Genomic DNA, 18,768 nt, shown 5'->3' with positions numbered 1-18,768 from the left:
CTACTTAGAAAATTAATGGACAAAAAGCTGTTTAAAATCATTGCTATTTAGAATCATCAAATTGTTACAGCACAGAAGGAGGCCATTCAGTTTGTCATGTTCATGCCAGCTCTGTACAAGAGCAAATCACCTAGTCCCACTCCCCTGCCTTTTCCCTGTTGTCCTGCAATTTTTTTCTCCAGATAATTATCCAATCCTCTTTTGAAGTCTTCAATTAAATCTACCTCCACCACCCTCTCAGATAGTGCATTCCGGACCCGAATCACTCATTGTGTTAAAAAAAAAGTTTTTTCATGTTGCTATTACTTCTTTTGCCAGTCACCTTAAAGTGGTGTCCTTTGGTTCTCGATCTTTACGCCAATGGAAATAATTTCTCCCTATCTACTCTGTCTCGGCCCTTCATGATTTTGAACACCTCTATCAAATCCCCTCTTAATCTTCTCTTCTCCAAGGAGAACAGCCCCAGCTTCTCCAGTCTATCCATGTAACTGAAATTCCTCATCTCTGGAAGCATTCTCGTGAATCTTATCTGTACCCTCTCCAATGCCTTCACATCCTTCCTGACGTATAGTGCCCAGAACTGGACACAATACTCCAGTTGAGACAATGTCAGTGTTTATCATAACTTTGTTGATTTTGTACTCTATGCCCCTATTTATAAAGCCCAGGATTCCGTGTGCTTTATTAACTGCTTTATTTACCTGCCCTGCCACCTTCTATGATTTGTGCACATGCACCCTCAGGTCCCTCTGCTCCTGCACCTCCTTCAGAATTATATCCTTTATTTTATATTGCCTTTTCTCGTTCTTCCTACCAAAATGAATCAATTCGCACTTTTCTGCATTGAATTTCATCTGCCACTTGTCTGCCCATTCCACAAGCCTGTCTATGTCCTCTCAAAATATACCTCTATCCTCCTCACAGTTCGCAATACTTCCAGCTTTTGTGTCAATTGATTGGTTCATTAACAAGGTGAGATAGTGAAATGTTGTTAGAGAATTTTTCGATTATGAAATGTTGGCGTAGAATTTTCCAGTTGTATATGTTGACATGGAATGTGTGACCCAAAAAATCATGACAAGCGAAGTAAAGTTAATGTGGATAGGAAGAACATGCAAGTATGCAACACCTTTGGTGTAGCTAGAGATATGCGTTGTATTTGTGTGTTTGCACTCACATGCGTATAGATATATTTTGCGATGCGGCCGTCGCACTTTAAGAGTCACACCCCACCAAATTTATGTGTCACGCTTAAAAGTATGAAAAAGTTAAAGCATGCCCTGCAGTTCCTACATCCGAATCTCCTTGGTTGCAATCAGCCTCTAATTCACCGCAGGAATGGACAACACTGTGGCCATTTTCAGCAGCAGAATAATACATAATTCAATACATTATATAACTCTCAATGGTTATGTTACTGGACTATATCCAAAGACATGAGTTCAAATCCCACTACAGGGAATTTAAATTCAATGAATTAAATAAATCTGGAATAAAAAAGCTGGCATCAATGACAGTGACCATAAAACCACCGATGGACATAAAAACTCATCTGGTTCCCTTATGTCCTTTAGGGAAAGAAATGTTGCTGACTGTTAACTGCCCTCTGAAATGGCCTAACAAGCCATTCAGTTATATTCAAGAAGGCAGCTCACCGCCACCTTTTCAAGGGTGTTACCACCAGGCGAGAAAGGTGTCTAGGGGTCTTTTACTGTCTTCACTTGGTCTTATTGTAACAAGGTTTAATTTTTTAAGCACACGGTGTTTCCTTGTTGTGACTCCTAGTTCACAGCTTTCCAATTATAAGGCAAAGAAATGAGCACACCAGATTTTCTTAGGTTTAAAGAAGAAAAGTGAAATTTATTAAACCTTAAACTTAAACTCTAATTCGGTTAACACCTGGAGATACACGCTGCACCCCACGCTTGCATGCATATGCGATACGCACATGCAAACAGAGTCAGAAAAGAGAAGAAAAGTAAAATGGAGAGGATTGAGGCAATCCCTGAAGAGGATTTTTTTTTTAACTGTGCTTCGAACTCGCTGTAGGGTCCTTGATTGTAGGTGGTCTTGCTTTTCCTTGGGGTCCAGTATTCTTCTTAAACCTTGTTCATGTAGGAGACTTTTGTCTCTTGGAGTTCATGTCTTCAGTGGTTTCCAAAGCTGTTGACAGTGAGATGAGAGCAGACAGGAGGGAGGTGTTCTCAGACCAAGAGCTGACAGCTTTCTGAGTTTTAACCCTGTGGCCAGTTCAAATTCAAAAAACTCCAACAGTCAGTTAGTCATATGACTAAACTGGTCTGACCACTTCTGTTTGTGTATTCGGCCATCTTAGTAGTTAACCTGGAATGCTTCAACGTCTGGTAATTAAAAGTTCATTGTGGATTAAATTGGAGCAGGGAGTGGCCCCTTTGTCCATTCCAAGTTCTGTCTGTTATTATGCAGTCAGGGGCTTGGCAATTCCTTGTGATAGGCCCTCTTTCCTTCCCAGCCACAATTTTAAGTTTTGATGTTCATGTGGCGAAATAATGTGTACCTCAGTCCTGGCAGGTGGGGCACCTGCCCGACCAGGGCATTTGGGGATGGGTAATAATTGCTGTCCTTGTCAGTAACACCCACATCTTGTGAATTAATTTTAAAAAAGCTTAATATAGTTGCTCTTTTTGGAGGCTCTGCCACAGGCGAGCTGTCAGCTTTGGTTTCAAAACATGACACCTTATTTTGCTGTACATCATTCTATTTGGTGTCTGTTTGTCTTTCTTCATGCTGAATCTTGGCAGCCATGTAATCATATTGGCCTGGGCCAAGGTTTTTAAAACCATAAAAGTTTTTGATCTGGTGACAAGGGAAAGATTAATTTTGCTCTTCCCCTTAAAAGTTGGTGTTGTCTCTGCCCCAGCCATTTCTCGTTGCAAACCATTCTGTGCTCTTAAAAACTCGCTGTGAAGAAAACTCTGCTTGTATCTCTTCATGACAGTTTTCAACTGATGATTCCTCACTGAGCTATGGGTTGAGTGGAAGGCGGCAAGATTAAGAAAGATGACAGAACTTGCATTATATGGCCCCTTTCACAACCTCTGGGCATCCCAATGTGTGCTATAGCCAAAGGCATTCAAGTGGAGCTGCTACACTTCAGCCAAATTCAACCCAGGAATGAGCCAGATGAGCAGATAATCTGTTTTAGTGATGCTCGTTGAGGGATATATATTAGTCAGGACATGGCAGAACTTCCCTGTTCCTCAGGTAGTGCCACAAGATCTTTACATACAACAGGAAGGACAAATGGAGTTTATCTTTTGATTGAGCTCGCCTTGGCTAGGTGGGTAGCATGCTCATCTCTGAGTCAGATGTCCCATTTCAAAGACTTGAACTCAAAAATCTAGGTTGATACTCACACTGAAGTACTGAGGGAATGTGGCACTATCAGAAGTGCCATCTTTGGATGAGACGTTAAACTGAGGCTCCGTCTTCACTCTCAGGTGAAAGAGGAGGAGCAGGGTAGTTCCCAAATTGCTGTTTGTGGATGCAGGTTGGCTGATATATTTCCTACATTACAACAGTGACTTTACCTCAGAAGTACATCATTGGCTGTAAAGCACTTGATAACATCCTGAGGTTGTAAAAGGTGCTATAGAAATGCAACTCTTTCCTTCAAGTCTTTCAAAGAGCCAGCAGTAACACGATGGGCCGCAAGGTCTTTATCAGGGCTATAAGTGTTTATGACAGTTCCACTGCATCAGCCAGTTCTGTGTAACTCGAGTCATGGATGGTATGCAAATACGTGTGGAATCTATCATTCCTGTTTTTGCTTGTGTTTCAGACCGGCTCCACGGGACTCCCATGCTGTTGGAAGGCGTCAAGTGCATAGGCCCAGAACCTGAGTACGACTCCGAGCAAAGTGACTGGCAGGGATTCGATTAGCTGACACCAGAACGCTGTGCTCTGTTCAACTACAACAGCCACGCTGTGTTACCACACAATGCCATGCTCGCTAAGCTGTGAAATAAGTCGCAAAGTTTAACTGTAACTGAAGATTGGTCTTTCTCGCGCTCCCTCTTTATTTTGGTACTTCAGTATTCTGCTTGTAAATGTAACTTCCCTTTGGGAGTTTAGTTGCACAAATGTGAAGGAAACCTGAGCAATGTCCTTAAATGATGAGTGGGAACTGTCTGCCTTGCTATGTGTGAAATAAATCAGGGGATATATGTGGTGAATGTACAGTGGAGTACAATGCAGAATGTGTTTATTTTGTCATATTGGAGAAATAAATAAATGAAATCCATTCTTAATTAACTTGTTTTTTTTTTTAACTTCCCACCCCTAAATTTTTACATTCAGTTATGGGATCTGCATGTCGCTGGCAAGGCCAGCATTTATTGCTTGCTGAGCCATTTACAGGGCAGTTAAGAGTCAATCACATTGCTGTGGGTCTGGAATCACATATAGGCCAGACCGTGTTAGGATGACGGATTTCCTTCCCTAAAGGACATTATTGATTCAGACTGGGTTTTTAACGACAATCCAGTAGTTTCATGGTCATCATTACTGATATTAACTTTTTAGTCAGATTTTTATTTAATTAACTGCATTTAAATTCCCCAGCTGCTGTGGTGGGATTTGAACTCATCTCTGTGGACCATTAGTCCAGGCCTCTGCATTACTAGTTCAGTAACATAACCACTATGCTACTGTACCCTCACAAAAGAAAGGGGGAATCTGTATTTATATATTCATAACATAAGAAGTAGGAACAGGAATAAATTGTAAGGCCCCTCGTGCCTGCTCCACTATTCAGTATGATATGGGTTGATCTTCTGCCTCAACTTCAGTTTCCTGCCCGCTCCCCGTATCCCTTGATTTCCTGAGACCAAAAATGAACCATCCCCAGGAACAAATCTAGTGAACCTTTGTCTTAACTGCCTCCAATGCAAGTATATCCTTCATTAAATATGGGCCGGAATTTTATGTCGCTCCCACAGGAGCGGGCTGGTGGTGGGGGTTCGTAAAATTGAGTGGGAGGCAGGGGGTGGGGTGCCATTCCCAAGGCCCTCTCTTCCAGGGCCGATGTCCATGATCCTGCTGCTGGGTGGGTGCAGTCCCAGCAGTGGCCACCACTCCCGTGGCGCTGCTGGGACTAAGCTGCCAGCGCCCTGATTTTACGTAACAATTTACTGGTCACTGACTGTTAGTTTAAACTTAACGTTGTCATAATCACATCGATAATGCAACAGCTCCTACAAATGGGATAAATAGTATATCTAAGTTTCTTTTCTTTTCTTTCTTTTGGGCCTCCTTATCTCGAGAGACAATGGATACGCGCCTGGAGGTGGTCAGTGGTTTGTGAAGCAGCGCCTGGGGTGGCTATAAAGGCCAATTCTGGAGTGACAGGCTCTTCCACAGGTGCTGCAGAGAAATTTATTTGTTGGGGCTGTTGCACAGTTGGCTCTCCCCTTGCGCCTCTGTCTTTTTTCCTGCCAACTACTAAGTCTCTTCGACTCGCCACAATTTAGCCCTGTCTTTATGGCTGCCCGCCAGCTCTGGCGAATGCTGGCAACTGACTCCCATGACTTGTGATCAATGTCACACGATTTCATGTCGCGTTTGCAGACGTCTTTATAACGGAGACATGGACGGCCGGTGGGTCTGATACCAGTGGCGAGCTCGCTGTACAATGTGTCTTTGGGGATCCTGCCATCTTCCATGCGGCTCACATGGCCAAGCCATCTCAAGCGCCGCTGACTCAGTAGTGTGTATAAGCTGGGGGTGTTGGCCGCTTCAAGGACTTCTGTGTTGGAGATATAGTCCTGCCACCTGATGCCAAGTATTCTCCGAAGGCAGCGAAGATGGAATGAATTGAGACGTCGCTCTTGGCTGGCATACGTTGTCCAGGCCTCGCTGCCGTAGAGCAAGGTACTGAGGACACAGGCCTGATACACTCGGACTTTTGTGTTCCGTGTCAGTGCGCCATTTTCCCACACTCTCTTGACCAGTCTGGACATAGCAGTGGAAGCCTTACCCATGCGCTTGTTGATTTCTGCATCTAGAGACAGGTTACTGGTGATAGTTGAGCCTAGGTAGGTGAACTCTTGAACCACTTCCAGAGCGTGGTCGCCAATATTGATGGATGGAGCATTTCTGACATCCTGCCCCATGATGTTCGTTTTCTTGAGGCTGATGGTTAGGCCAAATTCATTGCAGGCAGACGCAAACCTGTCGATGAGACTCTGCAGGCATTCTTCAGTGTGAGATGTTAAAGCAGCATCGTCAGCAAAGAGGAGTTCTCTGATGAGGACTTTCCGTACTTTGGACTTAGCTCTTAGACGGGCAAGGTTGAACAACCTGCCCCCTGATCTTGTGTGGAGGAAAATTCCTTCTTCAGAGGATTTGAACGCATGTGAAAGCAGCAGGGAGAAGAAAATCCCAAAAAGTGTGGGTGCGAGAACACAGCCCTGTTTCACACCACTCAGGATATCTAAGTTTAGACTGTTTTAAAACAGGTAAGTTCTGAACCCCAAACTCTTTCTCTTCCCACCCACCCCCACGAGACGAGTATTCAACACTCAGTTATGATATCAATGTGGGAGCTCCAAGAAAGTAGTAACAAATAGAACACCTTGACGCAGATCCACACGGCCTGCATCCGTGCTTGGCCATGTGTGTGTATTAGTCCCCGTGCATGTAGCGGAGCCTGGTTTCCAATTGTCTCGGCCATCCCTGCCATTGGACCAAGACCTTGCTTCGCTCGGAACGTGTGCTAGTCTGTGTGCAACAGCCACCCCACATTAAAAGAACCAACGCACAGGCATCTTCCTAACTCTTTTATTCAAAAAGGGAGGGAGACAGCAGGAAACTGCAGGCCAGTTAGTTTAATGTCTGTCTTACGGAAAATGTTAGAAGCTATTATTAAAGACGTTATAGCAGGGCATTTAGAAAAATTCAAGGTAATCAGGCAGAGTCAACATGGTTTTGTGAAAGGGAAATCATGTTTGACCAATCTCTTGGAGTTCTTTGAGGGAGTTACATGTGCTGTGGATAAAGAGGAATCGTGGGTGTATTGTACTTAGATTTCGAGAAGGCATTTGATAAGGTGCCACATCAAAGGTTATTGCAGAAAATAAAAACTTGTGGTGTCGGGGGTAACATATTGGCATAGATAGAAGATTGGCTAGCTAACAGGTGTTGTGCCACAAGGATCAGTGCTGGGGCCTCAACCTTTTACAATTTATATAAATGATTTAGATGAAGGGACCGAAGGTATGGTTGCTAAATTTTCTGATGACACAAAGATAGGTAGGAAAGTAACTTGTGAAAAAGACATAAGGGAGCTACAAAGGGATATAGATAGGTTAAGTGAGTGGGCAAAGACCTGACTAATGAAGTATAATGTGGGCAAGTGTGAAATTGTCCACTTCGGCAGGAAGAATAAAAAAGAAGCATATTATCTAAATGGTGAGAGATTGCAGAGCTCTGAGATGCAGAGGGATCTGGGTGTCCTAATACATGAATCGCAAAAGGTTGCTATGCAGGTACCGCACGTAATTAGGAAAGCTAATAGAATGGCATCATTTATCATGAGGGGAATTGAATACAAAAGTAGGGAGGTTATGCTTCAGCTGTACAGGGCATTGGTGAGACCACATCTGGAGTACTGTGTACAGTAAAGGTCTCCTTATTTAAGGAAGGTTGTAAATACATTGGAAGCAGTACAGAGAAGGTTTACTAGACTAATACCTGGAATGGATGGGCTGTCTTACGAAGAAAAATTGGACAGGCTAGGCTTGTATTTGCTGAAATTTAGAAGAGTTAAGAGATGACTTGATTGAATCATATAAGATCCTGAGGGGTCTTGACAGGGTGGATGTGGAAAGGATGTTTCCCCTTGTGGGAGAATCTAAAACTAGGAGTCACTGTTTAAAAATAAGAGCTCGCCCATTTAAGACCGATGAGGAGAAATCTTTTCTCTGAGAGTCTTTGGAATTTTCTTCCTCAAAAGGTGGGGGAAGCAGAGCCTTTGAATATTTTTAAGGCAGAAGTAGATAGATTCTTGATAAGCAAGGGGGTGGAAGGTTATCTGGGGTAGGTGGAAATGTGGAGTAATCAGTTCAGCCATGAACTTATTGAATGGCCGAGTAGCCTACTCCTGCTCCTAATTCATATGTTCATATGTTCCTCAAAATGAACTTCGGGACCTGGAATATCAGAATTGGACTATTCAGTCACCAAAGGACCCACAACCCTGGAGTGGAAGAACGTCATCCTTGTTCCAGAGGGGCTGCTTAAGAAGAAGAAGGAGAAGATTGGCTGGCAGCTCTTGGTGACGGGACTTCCTGCCTCAGAGAGGTGCCTGGGGAGCGTAAAATCCTGGCATAGTTCCCTAGGCCCAGCGGAGGCAGGCTCGCTCCTGATTTTTGGCCAGTGTGCAGGGCCTCCCGCTCAACGTAAAATTCCAGCCCTGGAGACCAAAACTGCAGACAGGACTCCAGATCTGGTCTCACCAAAACTGTGTACAATTGTACCAAGACTTCCTTATTCTTGCACTCCAACTCCCTCACAATAAAGGCCAACATGCCATTTGCCTTCCTAATTGCTTGCTCTACCCGAATGCTACCTTTCTGTGTTCCTTGTATGGGTACACCCAAGTCTTTCTGAACATTCACATTTAGAAGTTTCACGCCTTTTAAAAATATTCTGCTATTCTGTTCTTCCTACTAAATTGAATAACCTCACACTTGCATATTAGCCTGTTGGGAGGCACCTTATTAAATGCCTTTTGCAAATGCAAGTATACTACATCTACTGGTAACCCTTTACACGACTAGTTACATCCTCACAAAACTGTAATAAATTTGTCAAACAGGATCTCCCTTTAGTAAAACCATGCTGACTTGTTCGATTCATACGATGCTTTTCCAAGTGCAATATTCGGACTTCCTTAATAATAGTTTCCAGCATCTTCCCAACGACTGATGTTAGGCTAACTGGCCTGTAGTTCCCTCTTTTTACTCATTCTCCTTTAGTTTAGTTTAGTTTAGTTTAGAGATACAGCACTGAAACAGGCCCTTCGGCCCACCGAGTCTGTGCCGACCATCAACCACCCATTTATACTAATCCTACACTAATTCCATATTCCTACCATATCCCCACCTGTCCCTATATTTCCCTACCACCTACCTATACTAGGGGCAATCTATAATGGCCAATTAACCTATCAACCAGCAAGTCTTTCTTGAATTCCTATATTATATTTCCAAACTTGCCGAAGGGCCTGTTTCAGTACTGTATCTCTAAATAAATAAATAAACTTCCAATCCACTGGGATGAGTCTAGAATCTAGGGAATTTTGGAAAATCATGACCAGTGCATCCACCATCTCTGCAGCTATCTCTTAGAAACCGAGGATGTAGGTCATCTGGTCCTGGGGACTTGTCAGATATTAGACCCTCAAATTTCTCTAATACTTTTTCTCGGCTGATATCAATATCCTTAATTTCCTCACTTTTTAGCGCCTAGGTTACTGCCTATTTCTGACATGAAACTTGTGTCTTCTACTGTGAAGACAGATGCAAAATATTTGTTCAATGCCTCTCATTTCCTCATTCATCATGATGATTTCTCCTGTCTCTGCCTTTAAGGGACCAAAATCTACTTTAGCTACTCACTTCCTTTTTATGTACTTATAAATCTCTTACAATCTGTTTTTATATTGCTGGTTAGTTTAGTCTCATTCTATTATTTTTCCTTTTTATCAACTTTTTGGTGGCCCTGGTTTATAAAATGCTCCCAACTGTGAGACTTGCTACTATTTTTTGCAACATTGTAAGCCTCTTCTTTTAGTCTAATACTCTCCTTAACTTCCTGAGTGAGCTACAGATGGGTCTTTCTTGATGAGTTTTTGTTTTTGAATGGAATGTACTTTTGTTGAACCCTTTGAATTATTTCTTTAAATGTTTCCCATGGTTCATTTGCCACCATCCCTTGCAGTTTATTTATCCAATTAAACTTGCCACTTCTCCCCTCATACCTTTGTAAGTTTAAGCTTCTTGTTTAAGATTGAAATGTGTCACTTTCAAACTTAACATGAAATTCAATGGCATTATGATCACTATTTCCCAATAGATCTTTTACTATGACATTGCTTATTAACCCTGCTCCATTATGCATTACAAGATCTAAGACAGCTTTACTCCTAGTCAGTTCTGCAATGTATTGCTCCAAGAAACTGTCACAAAAACATTCTACAAACCCATCTTCTAGACCACTGTTGCCAATTCGATTGTCCCAGTCTATATGCAGATTGAAATCCCCCACAATTAATACATTACCTTTTTTAAATGCTCCAATAATTTCCCATTTAATGTTCTGTCTGATAATATAACTACTGTTAGGAGGCCTCTACACTGCTCCCACCAGTGTTTTCTGACTCCTATTATTCCTAATTTCCATCCAAAGTAATTCTACTTCATGATCTTCTGAGGCTAGATCCCACCTTATGTCATCCTTTACTATCAGGCTACCCCTCTTCTTTTGCCATTCTGTCTGTCTCTCTGAAATATTGTGTACCCTGGAATATTCATCGCCCAACCTTGATCTCCTTGTAACCATATTTCAGTAATGCAATTAGATCTAGATCATTTATTTCTATTCGTGCCACTAGTTCATCCATCTTACTACAGATGCTTCGTTGATTCAGATAAAGGAATTTTAATTTCATTTTTTTACCTCTATTTCCTGTATTGACCTTATTTGCCGATGTACAATTTTTGTTAAACTCTCTGACCCTTCCTGTCCTATTCTGTTGGGAGTTACCTACATCGCTATCCTGCTCTGATGTCCTGACCTCTCTCTTTGGATTTCTAAATTTCCCTTTACCCAAACCCTCCCCACACCACCCCCCCCCCCACAACCCCCATTAGTTTAAAGCCTTGACCACAGCCTAGTTATGCGATTGGCCAGGACACTGGTCCCAGCCCATTTCAAGTGAAGCTCATTCCAACAGAACAGCTCCCTCTTCCCTGAGTACTGGTGCCAGTGCCCCAAGAGGCAAAACCCCTTCTTCCCTCACCACTCTTTGAGCCATGCATTTAGTTCTCGAATCTGTTTGACCCTGTGCCAATTTGCACACGACTCAGGTAAAATCCGGAGATGATTACCTTTGATGTTCTGCATTTTAGTTTGGATCCAAACTCCTCAAGTTCTCTAGGCAGAACATCATTTCCGGTTCTACCTATGTCATTGGTTCCTACACGCACCACGACAACTGGATCCTCCCACTCCCTCTCCAGCCACAAGGAGATGTCCTTTAACCTGGCATCAGGCAGGCAACACAGTCGTCGGAGGTCCTGGTTGCAGCTGCAGAGAACAGTATCTAACCCCCAGACGATACTGTCTCCTATTGCTCCCACATTCCTCTTCACTCCCCTACTGGAATGACATCTTTCATCATGGTGCCATGGTCAGTCCGCTCATCCACCTTGCAGTCCTTCTCTTCATCCACACAGGTAGCAAGGACCTCGTACCTGTTGAACAAGGTCAGAGGCTGAGGCTCCTCCATCACTACATGCTGATTCCCCCTTTCAGCCTCACTCATGGTCACACCCTCCAGTCCCTGACCATTGGCCATCTCTAATGGTCTCCCTACTCTAAGGGTTATGACTGCCTCCTGGAACAAAGTATCCAAGTAACTCTCCCCCTCCCTGATGCTCCACAATGTCTGCAACTCAGTCTCCAGCTCCGCAATTCTTTGCTGAAGTTGTGCAAGCTGCAGACACTTCCTGCAGACATGGTTGTCTGGGATTGCAGTGCATTCTACAGATTTCCACATGCTGCAGTTGCAGCACACCACTGTCTCTGCCATCTTGGTAGAATCTTATTTTTTCAATTAGTCAATTAGTTAATAACTCAAGCTGAAGTAATGGAAAGTTACACTCACTTACCTTGGAGTCAAAGGAAGAAGACTCACTAGCTGCTGGAGTCTGTAAAAAGATAGGAAAAGGAGCACCCCTTTCCCTCTCTGCACCAAATTCCCACGTGCAACAAATTTCCAACTTCACTCTGGCAATGTCTCACTCAGGCAAATGTATCTTCTCACTGCGTCTCCTCCCAACCCTCCAAGATACCCATGCTCCTCTAATTCTGGCCTCTTGGGCATCCCTGATTTTAATTGCTACACCATTGGTGTTCGTGCCTTCAGTTGCCTAGGCCCTAAGCTCTAGAATATCCTTCCTACATCTTTCCATCTCTCCACCTCGCTTTCCTACTTAAGATACTCCTTAAAACCTACCTCTTTGATCAAGCTTTTAGTCATCTGACCTAATATTTCCTTATATGGCTCAGTGTCATACTTTATTTTTTAATGCATCTGTAAAGCACCTTGGAATGTTTTATTCCATTAAGGGTGCCATATTAATATAAGTTATTGTTGGTTACCCTCTTTTTCTGGTCTGTGATTTGTGTCTTCTACTGTGAAGATAGACACAAAATATTTGTTCAATGTCCCTGCCATTTTCTTGTTGCCCATGATAATTGCTCCTGTCTCTGCCTCTAAGGGACCAACATTTACCTTAGCCTCTCCTCCTTTTCATATACTTGTAAAAGCTCATACAATCTGATTTTATATCCCTGGCTAGTTTACTCTCATTCTATTTTCCCCTTTTTTTTATCAACTTGTTGATCACCCTTTGCTGGTTTCTAAAACACTCTGTGATGGAGGCTATGGTTGCAAAATTTGTTTTTCTTTAACTGAGAGGGAAACTAGAATTGAAACAGAAACAGAATAGTTATTTGGTAGTACGGAACTTGAGAGTTGCTGAAAATAAGGACATTTTGTTGAAGCTTTTCATCTTGCATTCATCAAGACAATTTGCAAGATATCAAAGTAAGGGAAACAACAAATTTGTACTGTATGAGAAAAGCATGCTGATTTTAAAATTATAACTGAAGCTGTAAAAACAACTTCAGGTTTCTGAGGAAACTGACACTGGTTAAAACACAAGAACACACAAGGATTAGGAGCAGGAGTAGGTCATTCTGCCCCTCGAGCCTGTTCCGCCATTCAATAAGAACATGGCTGATCTGATTTTTTAAATTATTATTCATTCATGGGGATGTGGGCATCACAGTCCAGGCCAGCATTTATTGTCCATCCCTAATTGCCCTTGAGAAGGTGGTGGTGAGCTGCCTTCTTGAACCATTGTAGTCCATGTGGGGTAGGTGCGCCCACAGTGCTCTTAGGTGGGAGTTCCAGGAGTTTGACCCAGCCTTAACTCCACTTTCCTGTCTGCCCCCATAACTCTCGACTCTCGATCAAAAATCTGTCTAACTCGGACTGGAATATGTTCAGTGCTCCACTGCTCTCTGGGCAAGAGAATTCCACAGACTAATGACCCGCTAAGAGAAAAAAAATTATTCTCATCTCAGTCTTAAATGGGAGACCCTTAATTTCTAAACTGTGTCCCCTAGTTCTAGACTCCCCCACAAGGAGAAACATCCTCTTCGCATCCAACCTTTCAAGTCCCCTCAGGATCTTATATTTTTCAATAAGATCATCTCTCATTTTCTAAACTCCAATGAGTATAGGCCCAACCTGCTCAACCTTTCCTCATAAGAGAACCCCTTCATCCCAGGAATCAATTGAGTGAACCTTCTCTGAACCAGATAAAAGGAGACAGAGTTTGCCCCAGGTCAGGCAGATCAAATGGACGAAACAGATCACACAAGAGTGGAGTGCTGACAAACAGAAGAAAGTGAAGACTGAATACAGGAGCTGTTTTTGTTATTTAAAGTAACCAAATCACCAGACCCGGCCACACAGTGCATAGGTTATCACTGAAGGACTCGGATAAAGGGAAGACTGGTTAATCCACACCCTCAAGACTATTGTAAGCAGAGCTGAGGGGATTCTGCAAAAGTACATCTTGAAAAGAATGCACCCATGGAGTTTGGATTGAGAGGAAACTGCTGGCAGAAGAACAGCAGATAAATCCTTGAAAAAAGGAGCTGAAAATCTGCCTGAGGAACTTCAGAGTTGTGAAGAACTGCAGGACTCTAATTGCTGCCATATATGCTGGGTGGAAACCTTGAGACCCATCTCTATTGTATCTGATAGTTCAGGTGTAATTTGTAATATATATTGACCATGATCTATCTGTTGCTTCATGTTTAATTTATGCTGAGTTTAGTTTGAGTGTTAAAGTGAAATTTATAAGAGTAAAATCTTGTCTGGTTTAGTTTTCTAAATTGGGGTCGATCGGTGGATTTGATTGTTTTCGTTTGTTGGTGGTCTCCACGGGGATCATAACAAAACTGGGGGCTCATCCAGGATTGGATCATTCATGATTAGTCTATAAAATGGGTTTGCTGGAATTTTCAAGAGTTTTCACAAACAAGATTTCACATTTACTTTGGCTGTGTTTGGTGGGAAATCAACTTTAGTACCATCAGTCTCCAAGAATTTGTTAGAGAAGATTTGACTCAGTATATTGCAGCAATTGAAAAAAGTCAATTTGGTCATGACATCAGCCCAGGGGATAGGAAAGCAGAGATAATCCAAGAATTGGTTCCTCACTTGAAGCTAGAGAAAGAAAAGGATGTTTCTGCTACTATTCAAATAGAGCTGGACAAAATTGGGTTAGAGAAGATAAGATTGAAAAGAGAAAAAAGGGAAAAGGAAAGATAAGTACAAAAACAATTTGAAGTGAGAAAACTTGAAATTGAACTAGAGAAGATAAAACTGGATACGGAAGAGAAAGAAAAAGTACGAAAACAAGAAGTGCAAAAATTGGCATTAGACCACTAAGTGAAAATGGAAAGACTCAGAGCTAGTGGGCATGCATCGGAGATGAAAATTGAGGATGACCCAGATGAAACTCCTCATTGTTTTGAATTGGCAAAGAATATATGCTTGCACCTTAATTTAGTGAAACAGGAGTAGAAGTGCACTTTGTATCATTTGGGAAAATTGCTTTGGATTTAGAATGGTCTAAATCATTTTGGCCAAAGCTCCCAAAGCATGTTCTGATAGGGAAAGCTTTGGAAGTGTACTCAGATGAACAGTCACGAGACCATGGCAGTGTGAAGACTGCTGTTCTCAATGCCTGTGAGTTGGTACTGGAGGCTTACAGGCAAAAATTCAGGAATTTAAAAAAGAAACAGAGCAAAACATATTTGGAATTTGCTAGAGAGAAGGAAATGGTGTTTGATAGGCAGCATAGATCATTAAAGATTTCACAAGATCTTAGAGAATCTGAGGGAAGTAATTCTGATGGAAGAATTCAAAAATCGTGTCCCTTCAGGAATAAGGACAACCTTATTTGAATTCTTTGAGCAGGTGACCAAGCAAGTGGATGAGGGTAAACCAGTGGATGTGGTGTACATGGATTTTAGTAAGGCATTTGATAAGGTCCCCCATGGTAGACTTATGGAGAAAGTCAGGAGGCATGGGATAGTGGGGAATGTGGCCAGTTGGATTAAGAATTGGCTAACTGATAGAAGGCAGAGAGTGGTCTTAGATGGTAAATACTCAGCCTGGAGCCCAGTTACCAGTGGCGTGCCGCAGGGATCAGTTCTGGGTCCTCTCCTGTTTGTGATTTTTATTAACGACTTGGATGAGGAAGTCGAAGGGTGGGTCAGTAAATTTGCAGATGATACAAAGGTTGGTGGAGTTGTGGATACCGAGGAGGGCTATTGTCGTCTGCAAAGGGACTTGGATAGGTTGCAGTGCTGGGCTGAAAAGTGGCAGATGGAGTTTAACCCTGAAAAGTGTGAGGTCGTCCATTTTGGAAGGACAAACATGAATGCAAAATACTGGGTTAACGGTAGGGTTCTTGGGCATGTGGAGGAGCAGAGAGACCTTGGGGTCTATGTGCATAGATCATTGAAAGTTGCAACTCAAGTGGATAGGGCTGTGAAGAAGGCATATGGGGTGTTAGCGTTCATTAGCAGAGGGATTGAATTTAAGAGCCGTGAGGTGATGATGCAGCTGTACAGGACCTTGGTAAGGCCTCATTTGGAGTACTGTGTGCAGTTCTGGTCGCCTCATTTTAGGAAGGATGTGGAAGCCTTGGAGAGGGTGCAGAGGAGATTTACCAGGATGTTGCCTGGAATGGAGAATAAGTCTTACGAGGAAAGGCTGAACATTCTAGGCCTCTTCTCATTAGAAAGGAGAAGGATGAGGGGTGACATGATAGAGGTTTATAAGATGATCAGGGGAATAGATAGGGTAGACAGTCAGAAACTTTTTCCCCGGGTGGAGCAAAGCGTTACAAGGGGTCATAAATTTAAGGTGAAGGGTGGGAGATATAAGGGGGATGTCAGGGGAAGGTTCTTTACCCAGAGAGTGGTCGAGGCATGGAATGCCTTGCCCGGGGAAGTTGTTGAGTCAGAAACTTTAGGGACTTTCAAAAGGCTTTTGGATAGGTATATGGATAAAGGAGAATGATGGGGTATAGATTAAATTGTCCTTGACAGAGGACAAAGGATCGGCACAACATTGTGGGCCGAAGGGCCTGTTCTGTGCTGTATGTTCTATGTTCTATGTTCTATGTTCTATGTAACCTGGAAGAACATAAAGTTGGCAAAATAAGGGACACTGCAGTAAAGGCAGATGATTATGAATTGACCCATAAAAGCTGTAGTTACAAGCCTCGGTTTAGAAACTTTCAGAGAAGTTGGAGAGTTAGTAATAAAAACAAGAAATGTTGGATATACTCAGCAGGTCTGGCAGCATCTGTGGACAGAGAAGCAGAGTTAATGTTTCAGGTCAATGTCCCTTGGGTCAGTTGAGTATTTCCAGTATTTCTTGTTTTTATTTCATATTTCCAGCATCTGCAGTATTTTGCTTTTATTTTAGTGGAGAGTTAGCAAGTTTGATAATGAAAAGAGATCTGGTCCATCGAGAACGATTGCAAAGGTAAAGACACAGACACTCCTCAGGTTAATAAAAGAGAAAGCCAGGAGGAAAAGTTTGGTTCAAGGAACTGACATACGATTTCTGTCATAAGAAAGGACATGTGAAAGCTGAGCGTTGGAAGTTGTAACTAAGCCCATTACATGCGTACAGTCAAAGGGTGTTTCCCCAGGAAATACTGTCCTAGCCGGTGATGTTAATCCAAGATATAGATAGAACCTATTTATTTTGCCTGCCTTATGTTCTTCTGTGGAATCTTATTCCTGAAGGGACACGATTTTACACTTCTTCCATCAAAATTATTTCCCTAAGATTTTCAAAATCTTGTGCAATCTTTATCAATCTATACCACCTATCAAACACCATTTCCTTCTCTCTAGCAAATTCCTTTATTTAGTGTTAACTTAAAATGTGACTTAGCCACTGATCCTGTTGGGGTTGTTCCTAGTTTGTCCATTGAGGGGGCAGATTTTCTTCTGGGAAATGACTTGGCTGGGGATAAGGTACTGGTGTCTCCAGTAGTTTCAGAAAAGCCAGTTGAGATGGCTGAAACTGAGGTTTTGCAGGAAGAATTTTCTGGAATATTCCCAGATTGTGTTGTGACTGGATCCCAGGCTCATAGTTAAACAAAATGAGAATGATGCAGTTGTTGTAGAGGACAATTTGGGGCTTTGCATTGGCTGAAACTTTTTTCAAGGATTTAAATGGGGATATTGGTGGTAAAGGCTCCAAGCTAACGATGGTGAATTGTTTAGCAGATCCTCCTTGATGGAAGCACAGCAGACAGACCCTGATTAAGAAGCCTATCTCAGATGCCACATTCAGAGGCACAAGCTGAAAAGGTCCCTGAGTGTTATTATGTCAACAATGACATTTTGTTGAGGAAGTGGAGACCTCCCCAGAGGACCGCTGATGAGGATTAAGCAAATAGTTCATCAAATAGTTGTCCTTTCTTGCGACTACAGTGAAATTTTGAAAATTGCCCATGAGTCAGGCCCTAACAAATTCACAGCTGTGTAAAATGTGCCACGGACTGTGAAATCTCGGGTCCTCCGTGAAATCAGCCATTTTGCGAATTTTGCGCATTTTAGTGATTGACGTAAGGCTCATCGCTGATTGGTAGATGAGGGAGGGCTTCTGGTGCAGTATTGAGAGAAGCAGTCTCAAGTTTTAGCAGACAAATGAGAATGCTAGAATAAGCAAATCAAAAATGGCCGCAACCATGACTGCAGCACATCGAGTGGAAGAATTTGGAAGCCAAATTCTGCATGCCGATGGTGGGATACTGTTTTGTACAAACTGCAATGTTTCATTGGATCACACAGGGCAGACAACGGTTCAGCAACACTTAGAGTCTGAAAGCTATTGCAGCAGAATGAGAATGTCCGACACCGCACTCCTGGAAAACAAACACGCAAAAAAAAAAAAGCAACAATTTCATTTCTTGTTAAGAAGTCAACAGAGAGCTCAGAAAATCATCAGTTGGTTACAACAGAACTTGTGGATGCTTTTGCAAGCGCCAGAATACCATTGGAAAAGCATGATCACCCAAGCTGTTTTAGTATAAGTGTTTGAAAATGTTAATGTTTGGGACAGTGTGAGTGATACCTCTCACTATGATGATTAAGAGATCATATGAGAGAGAGACGTGAAGAAGAAGCAGAACGGCATCAGTGGAGTTAGACAGAATTGTACAAAGCTGTGTATATAGTTCTCTAATAGTTATTGTGAAAACTTACTGAAGACTCAGTAATCTCTCCCAGCTAGACTAGCCAAACATATAACAGCCATGGGGATTCATTCAGCATAATGTGCAAAATGGTTGCTTGCCAAGTGTAAATAAATTACCACAAGAGTACCTACGG

General features: G+C 42.5%; 1 protein-coding gene across 1 annotated transcript in view; it reads left to right on the top strand.

Annotated features, from left to right (window-relative positions):
• adissp (adipose secreted signaling protein) overlaps positions 1-4,289 on the top strand; it is a 180,213-nt gene extending 175,924 nt beyond the window's left edge. Inside the window, exon 5 of the mRNA XM_068041994.1 lies at positions 3,821-4,289. Within this exon, the coding sequence (XP_067898095.1) occupies positions 3,821-3,921 (101 nt within the window). The 3' untranslated portion in view covers positions 3,922-4,289. The remainder of the gene's footprint in view (positions 1-3,820) is intronic.
• The last annotated feature ends 14,479 nt before the right edge of the window (positions 4,290-18,768 follow it).

The sequence above is a fragment of the Heterodontus francisci genome, chromosome 1 (genome assembly GCF_036365525.1).
Source record: "Heterodontus francisci isolate sHetFra1 chromosome 1, sHetFra1.hap1, whole genome shotgun sequence".
NCBI lineage: Eukaryota > Metazoa > Chordata > Chondrichthyes > Heterodontiformes > Heterodontidae > Heterodontus > Heterodontus francisci.
The sequence above is the reverse complement of the archived record's forward strand: the minus strand, read 5'-3'. Positions and strand labels throughout refer to the sequence as shown.